Source organism: Lepus europaeus, chromosome 23 (assembly GCF_033115175.1).
Source record: "Lepus europaeus isolate LE1 chromosome 23, mLepTim1.pri, whole genome shotgun sequence".
NCBI classification, from domain to species: Eukaryota; Metazoa; Chordata; class Mammalia; order Lagomorpha; family Leporidae; genus Lepus; species Lepus europaeus.
Genome location: NC_084849.1, coordinates 22,771,212 through 22,788,176, shown reverse-complemented (window position 1 = coordinate 22,788,176; position 16,965 = coordinate 22,771,212). Strand labels below are relative to the sequence as shown.

At 64.4% G+C, this 16,965-nt stretch overlaps 2 protein-coding genes across 6 annotated transcripts in view; one reads left to right on the top strand and one right to left on the bottom strand.

Moving 5' to 3' along the window:
• ZMAT5 (zinc finger matrin-type 5) overlaps positions 1 to 7,411 on the top strand; it is a 23,716-nt gene extending 16,305 nt beyond the window's left edge. For all 5 annotated transcript variants that reach the window (XM_062182348.1, XM_062182345.1, XM_062182347.1 and 2 more), the window contains 3 exons: positions 1,228 to 1,308; positions 2,985 to 3,096; positions 7,211 to 7,411. In XM_062182348.1, the coding sequence (XP_062038332.1) occupies positions 1,228 to 1,308; positions 2,985 to 3,096; positions 7,211 to 7,340 (323 nt within the window). In that variant the 3' untranslated portion in view covers positions 7,341 to 7,411. The remainder of the gene's footprint in view (positions 1 to 1,227; positions 1,309 to 2,984; positions 3,097 to 7,210) is intronic.
• CABP7 (calcium binding protein 7) lies at positions 7,381 to 16,965 on the bottom strand. Its single transcript, XM_062182344.1, has 5 exons — positions 16,857 to 16,965; positions 10,281 to 10,424; positions 9,532 to 9,644; positions 9,136 to 9,289; positions 7,381 to 8,967 (listed from the first exon to the last, which is right to left on the bottom strand). Exons 1-5 carry the CDS (start codon positions 16,963 to 16,965, stop codon positions 8,840 to 8,842), a joined length of 648 nt encoding a protein of 215 aa, XP_062038328.1. The 3' UTR covers positions 7,381 to 8,839.

The window sequence follows — 16,965 nt, the reverse complement described above, 5'->3', positions numbered from 1 at the left end:
GCCGGCGCAGACCCTGGGAGGCAGCACTGATGGTTCAAGTGCTTGGGTCCCTGTCACCCAGGTAGAATTTCAAGGTCCCGGCTTTGGCTTGGCCCAGCCCTGGCTGTTGTAGGTATTTGGGGGTAAACCAGATGATGGGTGAGTTCTATCTCTGCCTCTCTGCCATTGAAATACATAAAGACGAATAAATAAATAAATAAAAATGTTGACGGAAACATAAGGTAAAGCCAGGAGAATAACCAGTCTCCTCCGTGCTTGCCCTTGAGGCCCTGTGTACCCCTTTGGGTTTGACTCTGAGCTTCCTGGCACCCAAGACAAACAGGAAAACCATGAAGAGTCACGAGGTTTGTACGGGAGCTTAGCACTGGGAGCGGTTTGACTGATGAGTCAGGGAAGGCTGGGTGGGCGGAGACACTGCCGCCCCCACCACGGACATCAGCTCTGCAGGTCAGTGGCTTCCTCGCAGACCTGACCTTGACGTAGATACGCCGTGGCTAGGCTACGCTCACCAGGACCCCGCATCTCCCTGCATCCCAAGAAATGCTCTGGTCTCTTGGGTTGAGACTGGGAGAGCCGCCTGGCCTTTGGCTCCTCTGCACAGCTGCCACTGCTCCACACTTTCTGAGGGGCCGGCCCCCTGCTCCATAGGCCCCATGCGCCCGGGCACCAGGTGGAGGCACAGCAGGTGAAGGGAGTGAAAGCCCTTCAGGAACGCACGTGTGCTTCATTGAGGGGGGAAGGGCTGGTCCTGAGGGCCATGCCTGGGGAGCCCACTCGAGACAGGCCTCAGTTATCTGACCTCCAGCACGGACAGCCGCCAGCGAGGCTGGTGAGCAGGGCGTGATGGCGTGGGCAGCCTGTTGGCCCCTGAGTAGGGCAGGGCCAGAGAAAGTCCAACTTTTTAAAAAGCATTTATTTCTAAGAGAGAAAGAGAGACATCTTCCATCCTCTGGCTCACTCCCCAAATGCCTGCAACAATCAGGGCTGGACCAGGCCAAAACCAGGAGCCTGGAACTCCATCCGGGTCTCCCACATGGGTGGCAGGGCCCGAGCACTTGGGCCATCTTCTGGTGCTTCCCAGGTGCTTTAGGAGAGGGGTGTTTTTTGGTTTGTTCAGGAAAGGGTTTGCTCCTCTTCAGGTCCTAAAGCCCATCCTTAAAACGCTGGGGCCCATTGTCACGGTGCCCCCCAGCCCTGCGCGCTGAGTAGCTCTGTCTTCCTCTGCAGGCCAGTGTGACTTCGGCTCCAACTGCAGATTTTCCCACATGTCTGAGCGGGACCTGCAGGAGCTGAGCATCCGAGTGGAGGGTGAGTCTCGCGGTACCCTGGCATGGCGGGAGTGGGGACTGGGAAGGTGAGGAATTTGAGACCGGGAGGGGGGTGGCTGTCATGTGCCTCCCCACCTCTTCCTCATTAGTAGTCGCCATGTGGGGCCAGCCAGGGGGTGCCCAGAGAGACGGGGGAGCCCTGAGCCCTTGGTTTGGGTGGGTATCGGCTTGCTCTACACATGGGCAGAGAAGGAAGCAGGCTGGGTGCCCTGGAAGTGGGCACAGCTGGCCTGGCTGTGGTTTGCGGGCGCCCGCCCTGCCACTCTCCCTCTCTTCCTCCCCACCTCAATCGGGCGACTCTCTGAGTCCCTGCAAGGCTGTGGGGACACAAGGAGGAAGAAGGCCGCTGCCTGTCCTCACAGCCTGGGGATTCCAGGGAAGAGCAAGTGCAGCTTCCATGGTACCTGGCCCGTGTGCCTCTGGGACATTCACTTCTCACTTCCCAATCAAAGAACAGGAACCAGGAAGCTTCCTCTTGGAAACTTGACTGATCTCCCGCTGCCCCTCATTGGACAGGTGCTGCTGAGGCCAGCACCCAGGCAAAGGGGCCTCGTGTGAGCGCCCCCAGCGAGTTAGAGGTGGACCCGGGTCTCCCAGAGTGCCACAGCTTCCCCCTCTTGTCAGGTGGCCTTGGCAGCCAATGGGCGCCTAGGGAAGCGTGGCCTTGACCCTTGTCCCCAGTACGCCTCCCTCCCCACTGCGCAGTTGGGCCCCGGGAGTCCTGTGCCCTGCCCTGGGAGCTGATGGTGCTGTGGCTGCTGCCCTGGCACCAACGCAGGGTTTCCAGGAGCTTTCCCAGGGCGAGGGGAGGCCCCTGGGGCCAGCCAGCGAGTCCTGGCAGCAGCGGCGTCTCCAGCTCTTCGCTGGCTGAGGACTCTCGGGGAACAGTTGGCCCATCACGGTGGGGACGGCTCAAGCCAGAGGACCAAGTGCCAGAGGCATCGTCTGAGGGAGACGGGAAGAAGTCAGAGCGGGTTGGGAGCAGAGATTGGGCCGGGTGGCAGCTGTGGCAGCCCTCACCCTACCAGCGTCCTGTGACATGCCTGCTTGGGAAGAGGAAGCGAGGGGACCCTGGGCAGTGCTAGCCCCACACCAGGCCCCGAGCGAGCACGGGCCTACGGGTACGGCTGTTTTCCTCTGGCCTGAGCCTCCAGCCCAGACACCCAGAATCGCTGACCCCATAGATGTGCACACCCTGCTGGCACGAACTCTGCTCGTTGCTTGGTTTTGAGTGAGCTTTCATAGGACGTCGTATGGAAATGACAGGCAGGTACACGGAGGCTCATCACCCTGCCAGGAGCCAGGGCCCAGGCCATCCCTGTTCTAGAGTCCACGCTGCCTCCCTGAACCTACTCGTCCCTCAACCCCACCACGCCAAGTCAGGTTCCTTGTTCTCATGGTTGTCCTCCAGCTCCCCAAAGCCTAGGAGACAGCCCTAAGCGTTGTCTGCATTTGAAGGCAGGCAGAGTGAGGCCCGGAGCACTGGGCTGTGATGCACAGAGAGCCTGGGGAGCTGGGGGCTTGGTGGGGACAAGCTGGTGGCCCTGCCAGAGGTGGCTGCAGGTCCCGGCTGCCGGCCCTGCTGCTTCGGGGGAGGACGGGGTTCAGCAGGCAGGAGTGTACCCCTCCCCACCTTTGTCTCTCTGTCCCCTGCAGAGGAAAGGCGGGCCAGGGAGTGGCCACTGGACCCGCCTGAGCTCCCAGAGGGCCATCTGGAGGACTGGCTGGAGAAGAGAGCCAAGCAGCTGAGCTCCGCTCCGAGCAGCAGGTACAGACCCTGGGCCCCTTCATCCACAGCCCCAGGAGGGAGACACTGGCCAGCCTGCCTTCCCGGAGCTCAGGAGTCTCCGTCATCTGCTCCCAGCACCTCCCCCTGAGGGTGAGGCCATGTTGGAGGCCCGCGGGTTCCCAGGCCCTGACCAGCTGTGGTCACAGGCCTGCTCACAGGCCCCACCCCTTCCTGTAGAGGCTCAGCCCCTCACTGGAGTCTGTGCTGGCTGAAGGTGTGTGGCCAAGTGGATCTGACTCCGTGTCACCAAGTCCACTGCTGGAGGGAGGGGCTTGAGTGATGGCTACCATGCCCCCAGTGTGCCAGTCATGATGGGCCTGCCCCCACTGTCCCCTCTAGGACCCTGCAGGAGGGGAAACTGAGGCCGCAGGAGGGGTGCGACTTGCCTGAGGGCACACAGGCAGGAGGAGGCAGAACCAGGACCACACAGGGGTGTGTTAAGGTCATTGTCCCCCATGCCTCCCCAAGGAAGGGCTCTGGGGTGGGCCCAGCACTCAGGATGCTCAGACATGGATGGGGAGCCCCTCAGACCTTGTGAGGGTCGGCACCCTTGGGCAGGTGCAGCCCACACCAGGGTCAGCACACCACGGCGCAGGCTCAGGCTGGGGTGTCTGCAGGCCACATGGGTCACAGCCTGAGCCAAAGCGGGGCTCTGGCTCTGCCACCAGGAATCGAAGGAGACGGGGGCAGGAAAGGGGCTCAAGGACTGCTCTCCGCTGCCTGGGCCACCTCCTGGCCCGTCTCGGAGCAGGCATCTGTCTCTGTGCCGTGGCCTAATGGGATAGGGGCCTGGCCTGGGCTGGGGGTGAGGCTTTCCCTTGGGGCTCTGCCGGTCAGTGAAGGCCCAGTTCCTTGCCTTCTGTGAGTCCTGGGTGAAGAGGTGAAGATCCTTTCCAATTGCGCTTGTCCTGTCTTTTACCTTTGCTCTACATCTGTGCCTGCTTTTTGTTCCCCGCGCCCTTAACTACCTGTAGTCCGGACAGCGACCCACATGTTAGAGTGATGTCCCTTCCTCGTGGTCCTCTGAAGGGGAGGTGGCTTTGGGCACGAGGGTGCCTGCTTGAGACCATCCAGGGATCCTGTCCCTGCTCTCCTGAGCCCCTATCCGTGCAGCCTTTCCCCTGCACCCTCCTTGGACACACCCCCCCCCAATATGGGTCCCCTTGGGCCTCTGCCCTCACAGTAGCACTCCCCTCCCTGCTCTGGCTCCGTATGCTTCTCTACTAGAGTGACAGCCCCGGGTACCTGTTGGGCTGTGCGGAGGGCTCAGGGGCAGCCTGTGCGTGTGCCCCAGCGCTGATGCAGTGTGCTGTGAATATGAGACCGGAGGACTAGGGGATCAGGTGGGGAGACTGAGGCACAACAAGTGGCCCCATGTCACAGGTCGAGGTGGCGACCACCTGATTTGGCACCTGTGGTGTGCTTCCTGCCCCTGGCCTGAGCTTGCAGGAGGTCGGCGCCCCCGTTTTGCCACTGAGCTCATCTGGGCCACACACGGGCTGCCTTGGCCGTCACTTGGAGGAGAGCGAGGCCCCTGCTCCATGTCTGGATCCTGGGTGGCCTCTCACCACATTCAGGACTGGCCAAGGGGCCCACTAGCCACAGACTGGAAGTAGCAGGGGCTTTGTGGAGTGGAGCCCGCAATAGGACCCCATGCAAGGCTCTGAGGGCCTCCCCTGCCCCCCCCCCCCAGGCTGCTCTCCCTCTGGGCACCCAACGTGGGCCTTCTGGGGACCTGCTCTTGGCAGTCACTTCTCTGCGCCCACCACCTGTCCACCTGCCTCCTGAGGGCTTGGAGCCAGAGCGAATGCCTCTCAGGCCACAGCAGGCCCATTTGGTCTTGAGAAAAAGGGGTTGTTGCAAGGAGACGTGGCCATTCATTCTTGACCTTGCCACGGCTGCCCAGGTCGCAGGGCCTCCGGGAGCCTCCTGCTGCCTTCCCCGCCCGCAGGCAGCGCTTTCTCACCTCTCACCTCCGACCTCTGTGACCGTCGCGGTGGACCCTGGGCTGTTGTAAGTACGGGGATGTGGACTGCTTCCCCAGCCTGGCGGTGCAGGCTCATCCCCCACCCCAGGCAGACTGACCCTGAGGGATCTGCCAGGAGCAGACGGCGGGAGGGAGAGGCGGCCTCAGACACGCAGCCTAATCCCCCGGGCGGCCGGTGCTTGTCCCTGCGTCCTGTTGGCTCTTCAGATTGTCACTTTATCCCTCTTAATCTCCCCTTGGCGCCCCCTGGCCCAGTGCCACTGTTGCAGCCCATGCACCACCTAAGTCTCTATTTCCTCTGGATGAGGACCACGGCTAGGGCAGTGCCAGGAAGGACGCCTGTCCCTGTGTACCAGGCAGAGCCCTGCCACGCACCTGTTCGCCCTGTGCGGGGGCCAGAGAGCTGGCTGTGGGGCCCAGGCCGTGTGTGTGTGTGTGGAGGACCCTGGAAAGGTGCCCGGGTCCGTGAGCAAAGCCCAGGGGTGAGGAGATGCCTGCATCCTGTCGGAGGGCCTCAGGGCGGGCAGCGACACTGGGCTGAGCCTTGGACTCAGCAGCTAGGTCCCCACTGCCCACGAATCTGCACGTTCTTCGGCTGGATGAAGGGCCCGAGGCTCAGAGAAAGGGGCTTGTCCGGATCACAGCCTCCCTGGGGGAGCGCAGGCTGGGCGGGCGGCCGGGGCGCTCCCTCCCAGCAACTGCACAGCCTCCCTTACTCCCACCCTTCTCTGCGGGACTCGGGAGTTTATGAAGCCTCCCCGGAGCCATCAATCAGGCCAAGGGCTGCTCTCCGCGCCCTCCAGCCAGCAGCAATCCATCTGGCCGGGGATGTCCCGTCCTCACACACGCCGGGAGCCCCAGGGGCAGCCTCGGGCTCCCTGAGGTCCTTGATTCTCTACAGGGGTTCAGGCCCAGCTAGGGGAGCTGGGTGGGTGCGGCGAGGTAAAGTCCAGGGCGCCTGAGCAGGCCCAGGGCTGCCAGGGCCTCACCGGCCCCGAAGGCTGGGTTGGGGGGCCAGGCGGGATGCAGCTGGGGGCTGCTGAAGCAGGGAGACCTGAAGCGGGGGCAGTGTCTGCAGCCCCTGGCTAGGCTGCACCCCAGCCCTTGCATCACTTGGACCCAACGACCCACTCCCTGCAGCGCGGTGGTCTCGTGTATACCGTGGGGGTCACGTGAAGATTGAGACCTCTCGAGGCCATGGTGTGTGGCCCAGGGCAGTCCTGGTCCTCAGAAGCTCCCGGTACTGCTGTGGGTCACTCAGCACCCATTACGGGGGGCCTCTGGCATTGGGGCACAGAGACACCCCAGCCCTACCCACTCTGTACCCTCTGTCTCCCATGGGGGAGGGGGACAGATGAGCCCCCTGGGGGAGTTGAGAGTTCACAGCCTGGGAGACACCGCACTCTGGAGAGGAGCGGGGCTGAGTGTGGAATAGGTTAGGGGGCGAGGGGGAGGCTGCCTCTGTCCCACCAGGCCTGGGTCAGCTCCCACAGGGAGCCCAGGGCTGGGGCTTTAAACCCTGAGCTCTGGGGGCGGGGACTCGGGCACTGAGGAGAGCAGCGTGAGAAATGAGGCTGTTTAGCAAAAATTTTAGATAATATTTTTTTCTGATATCAAAGGCTTGCGTGCTTGTAAAACTTTTGAAAAGTATAAAGAAGTAAAAAAAAAAAATCACTCATCATTGCACCACTCAGATAGAACCACTGCTAACATTTCGCCATGACTTCCAGGGTTGTTTTTTCTTTATGCATTTATATATGTTATATATCTTTAAACAAAAATAGTATCATGCTATATACATTATTTTATAAGCTGCTTTTTTCCCTACTCACATGGCATGTCTGTTCGTCAGTGCGTACACGCCTGGCTCGGTTTGCTGCAGGCCAGGTAACATTGCTGTGCGCGTGCATGTGTGTGTCGGTGCCCACAGCGGGACACCAGGGCTACTTATGTCCCCTCAAGGCCTGCCTCCACCCTGCGCAGTCCTGGGGGAGAGGCTGCTGCCTCAAAGGCTCTGTTTCCAGGAGGGCCTGGCAGGCCACCCACGGCCGGGGAGGCGGGACAGGTGCGCCCCGCTATAACGCTCTACTCTCCTCCTCTCTCTAGGGCTGAACCCATCAGAGCCACCGTCTTCCAGTACCCCATGGGCTGGCCTCCGGTCCAGGAACTGCCCCCCTCCCTGCGGGCACCCCCACCCGGAGGGTGGCCCCTGCAGCCCAGAGTGCAGTGGGGCTAGCCCCTCCCCCCTGCCTGCGCCCCCCACTCCCTGTCGGCTGTCATCCGTCAGAATAAAGACATGGGTCAGGACTGGAGAGGCTGAGCCCTTCCTGCTATGCCCACGGAGCCTCTGAGACCACTCGAGGCCGCGGCCCCGGTCCAGGTTCTACGCTGCTGCCGGGCAACCCTGCCCCGACGTCTTCAGAGGGCGGGTGAGGAACTTCCGGAGGTTGATGAAGAACGTGTGTCCCCGTGTGGCCTGGCCGTGCGAGCCCCACTCTCCAGCCTCCGGCTGAAGACAGCAGGGCTGGAACAGACAAGAGCCTGTCCAGGGGCCGGGGGGTACAGATTTCCGCCCCTCTCTCTGGGGCAGCGAAGGCTCAGCCCAGCTGGGCACAGGGTGCCCCAGTGTGGCTATGCCCGTCGCCCAGGAGAGAAGTGGCCCCAGCCCTGGGGGGAGGAGCCCAAGGACCACCTGCCACCCGCCCAGGCCCCACGTCTGCCTGTGCCAGGCAGGTGGAACAACAGGCTGGGAGCTGGGTCTCCAGTCTTGCGGTGCAGAGCAGTGGGGGGACCTGGAGGGTAGGCCCTGGGCTTGGGCGAGAGCCTGGCTGGGCTGTGCCAGTTTCTCCACCCAGGGGCCCCCTGAGCTTCCTCCCCAACAGCCCGGGGCAGCAGGGGGGCCGCAGGGCTGTCAGGCCCGGCCCTGCTTCCCTCAGCAGGACCACGGCTCTCGATCCTGTGCCGGTGGGTGAGGTGGCCCTGCACAGCTGGGCCTCTGGTGGAGGGCCGGGGACGTGAAGGGACCGCAGGTCCCCCGTAGGTGTCCTGTCCTCCATGAACGTGTGTCCTTCCTGACCCCCTGCTGAAGCGGGAACTGAGGCCCGATTCCAGGCCTCCTGAGCCTCAGTCTCCTCACCTGTGAAATGGGCTGGGTGTGGCCCGAGCAGGCTTGTGGAGGAGGAGGATGGCTGCATGTGGGTCTAAGAAGGGACCTGGGAGAAGACCAGGGGCCCCCTCAGGCCACGGCAGGGATCAGGGCCAAGAGACCCTGGCCTCATGCCCTCCGGGAGAGGGGGCGTTGCCCCCACTTCCTCCGCCCTGCCCTCAGCCTCGGGCAAACCTCAGGGCCTGGGCTGGGGTTGCTGTGCAGTCCTGGGCAGGCAGCTGCCCTCTCTGAACACAGGGTACCCCCTCTCGCCTAGAGGACGCCAGTGGGGACAAGGCCCCCTGTTTCCCAGGAGCCCCTGGAGAGCAGGAGGGGTTAGCGCTACATACAGGCCAGGGTGGAACATGGGCAGGGTGTGGGGGCACTAGGGGCCGTCCCCAGACCCCCACAAGGCCTTCCACGGCCAGGCCATGGCTCCGTGCAAGGCCCATGGGGCCAGTGGGGTGGGGGCCCCAGACATCTGGACCCGAAGGACACACAGAGGGTGGCCCAGGAGGCCGGCTGTGGAGAGGGCTGCGGGTGGAGGTGGGCACGGAGCGGGCCCGGGCACCGCATGGGCCAGGAGACGCCTACTTCATGCCACTGCGCAGCACCTGGTTGGCCGCGATGAGCATGACGCTGATGATGAAGGCGATGGCGAAGGCGCAGATCAGGCTCTTGCGCACGCACGTCTGGCGGATCTGCTGGTTGGAGCAGGCTGTGGCCGCCGCCGGGAGAGCCAGGGAGAGACACAAGGGGACAGGGAAGCCATGGGATCAGGGGCCGGCATGTAGGACACCCCCCCTCCCCTGGGGGAGGCTTGGGACAGGTGGGGAGGACCCACCAGCCCCTGCTGCATCCCCCGGCCCCGCGGTCAGCCACTCACTCTCCACGTCCACGGGGCATTCCTCGGCCGTGCCCAGGTGGCTCTCCTCCTCGGTCATGATGATGTTCTCGATGTCCTTCATGGACAGGTGCTCACAGAAGGTGTCGTACAGCAGCCGCTTCAGCTCGTCCACTGTCAGCTTCTGCATGTCGCACTTGGGTGGGGTCGGGGCAGACACGGCGCTCCAGCCACCACCACTGCCACGGGCCCCACCCGCACCCTGCAGCCGCATGAGCCAGACCCGCTTGCTCCCCGCCCCCAGAGAGTCCTTGACCTCCCCCGGTGAGCTCATGGCCCTGCAGGAGGCCAGGTGTGCAGTAGACAGGAACCTGATGTGGTCGTGACCCCGTAAGGGTCCTGGTGCACAGCCCTGGGTCCCAGCCAGCCAGGACATACCTTCCAGAAGACGGTATCAAAGTCAGTGCCGTGGAACTTCTCTGGGATCCCTGAGGTGGACAGCTTGGGTCCCAGGAGGGTCACAAACTCTTCAAAGTCCACTTGGCCGTCACCTGGAGCAGGCACAGGTTCGATCAGTGGCTCACACTCAAACCCAGCCCAGGCGGCGCAGCTCAAGGGACCAAAGGGTGCAATCCTGCCCTTCTCTGAGCCTAGAGTCAAGTTCAGGGCACCTTACACCTGCCAGGCACTGGGGCGATGCTGCAGCGCTGCCAGGAAAGGTGGCGCTGGCACATGGAGACCCCCCCACTCCATGCCGAACCACCTATGGCTCCCTAGCTCCACGATGCTGCCCCTGGGGTGAGTGTGGCACCCAACAGCCTCTCTGCCATACAGCTAGGAACTGACACCCAGGACGCTGCACCTGCCCAGCCTGTCGTCCGCTCTCTGGATGGGCGCGGGGAGGCCACGGAGAGGACCTGGCATTACCAGTCCTCTTTAGGAATTCTTCCATAATAAAATGCAAATATTAATGATTTGGAGTGGGAGGAAGTCTGACTACACCCTTTCTGGACTTTAAAACTTTCTCAGAACAGAGGAGAGCAGTCTCTGAGCCCTTTGTCTGCCTAAGGCTGTCCCACCCTCTCTGACCTCCACTCTCCAGGCTGATCTGGGGCCAGACGTGGCTGTAACCTGCCATGGGCTTGGGGTGGGGGGTGATGAAACAGGCAGGCAGCAGCAGCGCTCACCGTCCATGTCCAGCCGCTGGATGATCACCTCCAGCTCCACCTCGTTGGGCATGTAGCCCAGGGAGCGCATGGCCGTGCCCAGCTCCTGCTTGGAGATGAAGCCATTGCCGTCTCTGTCAAACACCTTGAAGGCCTCTCGGATCTCTGCGGGGGAAGGGGGGAGCACAGCAGGCTGGGACCTCACGTGTGTCCCAACAGCCCCCTTCCTGGGCCCCCAGGATCCGAGACTCCCCACAGTCTGCAGATCCGCGGAGAGCCAGCCCCCATGGCCCGAGACATGCAAGGCCTGCACCCCTGGGTGGGCTGAGCCGGCAGCTCAGATCACTGCTGCCCGCAGTGACGGCCCTGGGGTCTCAGTGTTCCAGGCGCCCACGGCGGCTCCTGGCGTGCTCACGACGACCCCGTGTGGTGGGCACCATGCTCAGGGAAGACGCAGCGGTCCACTCGCTCGGGGAAGGTGGCTGCCTGAGGCTTCTTCCTGCTCCCTCCTCCACCCCCCCTCCCATGCATCCCATCCCAAGGCACATCCCAAGAGCCCAGCCCCTCACCCCCAGCCAACAGGCCCCCAGGGCAGCGGTGGGAGGCAGCTGCGGCTCCAGGTGATCGGCTGATGGCTCAGCAGATGGCCTCCTGGTTTGGGGGAAGACAGGGGTGAGATGGAGAGGCCCCACCAGGCCCAGGAGGCGTCAGATGTGGGAGATCCTCCCCTTTTGTACACAGGGTGACTGAAGCCTGAGTGGAATGGCTGGGAATGGGAGAAGTGTGCTGGGCTGGGAGCCTAGTAACAAGCAACCCAATGTATGACCTTGGCCCAGCCTCAGTCTTAGTCCCAGTAAAATGGGCGGAATGATATGGGGACAAAGATGTCGGGGACCTGTTGGGGAGGTCCTAACCCTCCACTCCACCTGTTTGCTGCTGTTCCAGTGGTCACGGCCCAAGCAGGGCCTCTGGAGGCTGGGGGAGGGGGGAGCCTCAGTCCACCAGCTCCAGCTGCCTGGGGGTCCCTTGGCCTTGTCCACACTGTTCCCCTAGGGGGATTCCTGCAGGCAGAGGGGAGCTCCGTGTGTGTGCGTGTGCATGTGCGTGTGTGTGTGTTTGGAAGGAGAGGCAGACGGAGTGCTGTCCCACGCTACAGACACAGAAACTGAAGCCCTGAGCAGGCAGCCCAGCCAGCGCGAGGTCAGGGCCGTTGTTGGCCAGGCTGGGTCTTGCCTTAGGGGGCTGTGACCTTGAAACTGCCCACAGGATCCTGCGCCTTGGAGTTGCACCATGGGCTCAGTGGGGGCAAGGACACCCAGCTAAGCTGCCTGGCCTCATTGCAGGCCAGGGGCTGTGGCCCAGAGAGGGCAGCCGTGTACCCTGGGCCACACAGCAAGGTGGCTGGGGCTGAGCCACTCACCATCCTCAGGCCCTTCCCACCTGGTGCCCACACCCACAGCCTGCAGGCCAGCCCGGCTCGCAGAAAGACCAAGATGGACAAATAGCGGTGCTTGGGCCACCTGGGCTCCCGCGCCCTCTGCCTCTGGCCTTTCCCTGGTCAGCTGAGGTGCGGCCTGAGATCCTGGGCTCCTGACCAGTGGCCCCCTGCAGCCACTACAAACCCTGGTCTCCGGGAACCACAGGCCAGTTCCCACCTTTGGGTTCCTGGGCCCTCAGAAGCAGCGCTCCCCATCACCACCGAGCGTGGGCACAGAGGCCTGGCAGCCACCCAGCTGCTGCGGGGATCCAGTCGCTGGGGGTGGATGTGGAGGAACACACCCGACATACATGCAACACACACATGACATGCATGCAACACATGTGACTCGAATGCAACACACAACATACGTGCGGTGCCACAATCCCACACTTGCAACATATGACACATACGTAATCCAAACACACAGTACAACACAACACATGTACAACACAAATCCAACATACACACATACAATAAACACGTGCACACACACTCTTAGGTCTCCTGGCCCACCCGCAGGCTCTGCTGGGGCACCCACTCCCCTTCCTGAACTCCAGCCCAGGATGGGGTGGGGGACCCTCCCAGCATGGAGGGGGCACCAAGACTGCTCCCCTGCCTGCCCTTGAACGTGGGGCTCCTGTGCCTGGGGCGCTCCACCCCTCACCACCGTGAACTCTGACGCAACCCCCGACTCCAGCTGGGACGGCACTGCCTCGAGTCCCAGGCGCCTCTGTGGCTCCTTGCCTGTCCTGGATGATCTTGGCCCTCCTCGGGGTCCCCACAGCTCCTGCTCTTCCTCCACCCCTTGCCCTGACCGCACTGGATTGAGAACTGTGGGTGCTGGGAGCGCTGGGACCGGGTCAGTCTTGTGTACGGCTGTGTCCCCGTTACCTGGCACCAAGCCTGTCACTCGGGCACAAGCCTTTGCTGAATAAATGATTAAATGAGTGAATGGCTGACGTGGGCAGCAGAGAGAGATGGGAGCTGGGTGGTTCCACACCTCACTCGGTCACCCCGAGCCCACCCACAGTCCCAGGAGCAGAGAGGCCCAGGAGGTTGCCTGCCCCTGTTCTCCAGCCCTCAAGGACCCAGTCCCACCATGCCCTGGGCTAGAGGGGAGACAGAGGCCGGCAGGTGCATCTTGGCCTAAGTAGGCAGCCCAGTGGGCCGCACAGCCATTTCTCAGGCCCGGCCACCCTCCCAAGGCCACCAGGAAAATCCACAGACTGTGACTCTCACCCGTGCAGCTCCTGCCTCGCCTCTCTCCACACACCCGGCTCACGCCAGTCCCGCTCCCACGCCTCTGCCGGGGCTTGGAGCCCTGCCCCCGCCCAGCTCCATTCCAGTCCCGGTGGAGTGGAGGCAGAGTGCAGGGAGGCGGCCTGGAGTGGCACACATCCCACCCAGCTCGCCTCCATCCTGGCTGGGTGACCTTGGGCAGGTGTTTGCTCACCTGTACAATGGGGCTGCTGGGATGATTAAGCAAGAACATCAGGCGAGCGTTTGGCCAGGCCTGGCTCAGAGAGGGATGCCGTAAATCAGAACGTCCCACACGGCAGAGCCAGAAGGAGAGGGAGGACCGGGTGAACTTGGGATGCCAGGCGGGCCTGCCTGCGCCTGGGACCAGGACCAGAGCTCCAGGCCTTGACTCTGGCTCCACGGCCAAGGCCAAGTCCTTTCCTCGCTGAGCCTCGGCGGGGCTCATCTGTGAAATGGGGATGAGACTCCCACCCAGCCCTGGCCTCTGTGGGGAGCTGCCCGAGGGAGGCGGGTGCCACCACGCCCCGTCACTGTTGTGCCAGGAACACATCACAGCTGGGCGCTCCCCCCCCCCCCCCCGAAAGCTTTGCTCCCTTCCTGCCAGGGAGGCCGGCGGCAGGCTGACTTCTTCCGTCTTTGCATGGGGACGCCTGGCCCGGGGACTGGCTGGCAGAACCCCCAAGCTTCCGGGCCCACGACACCATCACCATCAGCCTCACACCCCTAACCCCTAGCTGCGTGAGGACCTGACACCCCAGCAGGCCCCAGGAGACGCCTGTGCCCCGAGAGCCAGAGTCTGGAGGTCACTGGAGGGCGAAGCACTCTGCGTCCCTGGTGCCGGCCCCACGCCCTAGCAGCCTGGACTTCCTGAGGGTTGGGCCAGTGCAGAGGTGGCTGCTGGGCTCCGAGGGAAGAGGGGCCAGAAGAGAGACCCCTGGTCCCCTCTGAACTGAAGGTCCCCACTGGGCAACTCTCCACACGGGCTCCATCCTCAGGCCCCAGAACCCTGTGCTGGGAGCCGCCAGCCTCGCTCTCTCCTGCCTCCTCCCTCTGACTCGAAAGGCAACGAACGGCCCCATCCCAACCTTTGGGTGCTCCAGTCCCTGGAAATGGCAGGGACCAGCCTCTGTGCCTCTGGAGGCCTCTGCCATGCCTGCCGGTGGCGGGGGGCACAGAGGGATCTCAGGGAGTCCCTGCCTCTCCCTCATGCTGGGCTGGCTGAGGCCACATCTCGTCCCTGCCACCTCCCATCCGCGGGTTCCGAGGGCCCCTTTGCCAGATCTTCTGGCCCAGCCCCTGTGTCCACGGTGGCCCGGCCTCTTGGGCCCGCCACAGTCCAGGCCCTTTCTACCGCAGGCTCCCCCTCCTCGGCTTCTCCCCCTGCTACACCCCGGTCCCCGAACACCCCACGGCCAGGCCCCTTACTTCCACCCCTGTCACCAGCAGCCCTGGGGAGGACAAGGCCAACCTCCCTTCTACAGATGGGAAACCCACGGCCCATGGAGGCGAGTGACTGCCCAAGGTCACGCCACGATCAAGGGCCGCAGACTCGAACCCAGAGCCGCCTGGCTGGGAAGCCCTTACCTTAAGCCTGAGCTCCCCCACCCCTTTCTCATCGTCCTCCCCACTCGGACTGACGTCCCCCAGTTCCGTGCGGGCAGCAGGCAGGCACGCACTGTCCGCAGCGTTGCACCCTTTTCCCGGCACGTGCAGCTCCCCGCTGAGGGTGGGCTCGTCTCAGCCAAGGGCCCAGGTCTTACCCAGACTGCCTGGGGCAGGAGCACTTACAGGGCACCGGGGAGGTGGGGGGGACAGAGGTGGTGTTGCTGGGGAACCCACGCCAGGAGGGCCGCTCTCTCCACCCAGCCCTGGCATCCGAGGACCACTGCAGGGGCCTGGGGCAGCAGAGGGTCTGGGGGCCCCTGCAGCCACACTGGGGGTGGTTACAGGAGATCTCTTGCCTTCCTCTATTAGCTGCTCATCCGCCAGGCGCTGGGCTGGGGCCACCCTGGCCTGAGCCCGCGCCGCCATCCCCACCTGCCCCGGCCCCAGGGAGGGCCCTGCCCTCCAGACGCCCCCTGTGCCAGGGCCCCTCTCTGCTGGCCCCGGGACAAGGGGACAAGCGAGAAGAGGGAGGGTGTCGGTGTGCTGGTGACTAACACCGCTGGGCTCCTGCCAGCTCAGCTGCTGGGCGGCCCAAGGGGAGCCTGCGGCCTCCGTGCCCCTGCACTGCCCCAGCCGTGCCCTGTTCACCCCGCACCCCGGCCTCCTGTCCGCTTCTCCCCCTCCTCGGGCGAGCACTCCAGGACTGGGGGATCAGGAGAGGGGCTGCTGGCAGCAAGGGGGAGAGAAAGAGGTGGGAGCTGCCTGGCAGGAGGTGACAGATGAGGCCTTTGGAGGGGGCAACTGGTGGGTCTGAGGTGGCCCAGAGGCGGCAGGAGGGGACGAAGGGGGGAAACGGCCTGCGAGCCAACCCCTGCTCCCTCGCCTGCCCAGGCCCCGGCGGAGGCTCTGCCCCTGGACTTGGCCCAGACAGCGGGTTTCCGTGGTTTGGGGGTGAGTGGTGAGGTCTGATCCTGCCCGCATCAGAGCCCAGACCCTGCCTCCACAGCTCTTCTGGAACTTGGGGGTTCGGGCGAGGAGCAGGTGTCTCCTGGCCAGTGCTGCAGCGAGCCTGGGGCAGCCACCTCTCTCTCTCCATCTTCCCCATGAACGGGAGCTGCCCCCACCTGGGCTTGGCGATGAGGCAGGTTTTCCCCATCCGCCTTCCCCTGGGCTCCCACCATCCTCCCTGACTGTGCTGGTCTCCCAGCTGCACCCCCAGAGGCCCTGATGAAGCCCCCAGACCTCAGAGACCCTAGAGACTCCAGGCACCTAGAGAGGGCCACCCTCTGGGTAATTGCAACCCCTCCCCCAATCGCAGACAAACAGATCCCAGGAAACCCAAACTCCCATCATGGCAGGGTGCCCCCCCTTCTACTCCATATGGGACCCCAGGAGGGCTGGGGGGAGGGAGAGCCACAGCACCTCCCCCCAGCCCAGCAGGGAAGGCGCTGGACAGGCCCCAGGGGTCTGGCTGCTGCCCAGGGTACTCTATGCCCTGCTCGCTGCTCTGCCCTCTCCCAGCCACCTCCCTGCCTCCCCATTTTTGTCTGGGAGGCCAAGGGGCTGGGGCAGGGGGCAGGTTCCGTCCGGGCCTCCCCGCCTTTCCCTTGCAGGCTTGGCTATCGCGACCGAGCCGCCCAATCCGGCCACTTGTTGTCGCCGCCGCTTCCCCGGCTGCCTTCCCAAGCGCTCTGGGCTGGGGGTCCGCGGAGGGCTGCGGGAAAGGGGCGCGGGCTGCAGGTGGGGCTGGGGGCGGCCCCGCGGCGTGCAAGAGCAGGGCAGTCGCCCTCTCCCCTTCTCCAGCTGCCCGAGCAGATTGGATTCTGGAAGCGACACGAGCGGAATGTCAATGCGAGCGCAGAGCCGCGGGCGGGCGCCGCGAAGGGGCTCAGGATGCGCGTGCTCCGGCCCCGCAGGCGCTGGGGGCGCAGCTCGGACCCTCACCCCAGCCCTCCGCTGTGCCGCACTGGCAGCGCGGGTGGCGCGGCCCCGTGACCCCGCTGCGGGGCCCGGCAAGTTTCCGCAGCGCTGGGGGCCACGCGGGCAGGGGTGGTAGGGCCGCCCCGCCGCCGCCGCGGCGCCCATGGGTGCCGGCTGGTCCTGCCTCCCCGCGCGGCAGCTGGCTCGCCGGGGCCGCCCACCTGGCAGCCGGCACCTGCGGCCAGCCCGGCGCCCCCTGCGCCCCTAGCCCGCACGGCACCTGGGCGCACAGGTAGGAGGGCCGGCGGGCAGGGGTCCCGGCGGGCACTCACCCTCCAGCTCGTCCTCGGGGATGTCCACCGGGCGCTGCTCCGACAGCAGGTTGGGCACGGTGTAGATGCCCCGGTACATCAACGCCGCCGTCACCGGGTGGAACGGCAT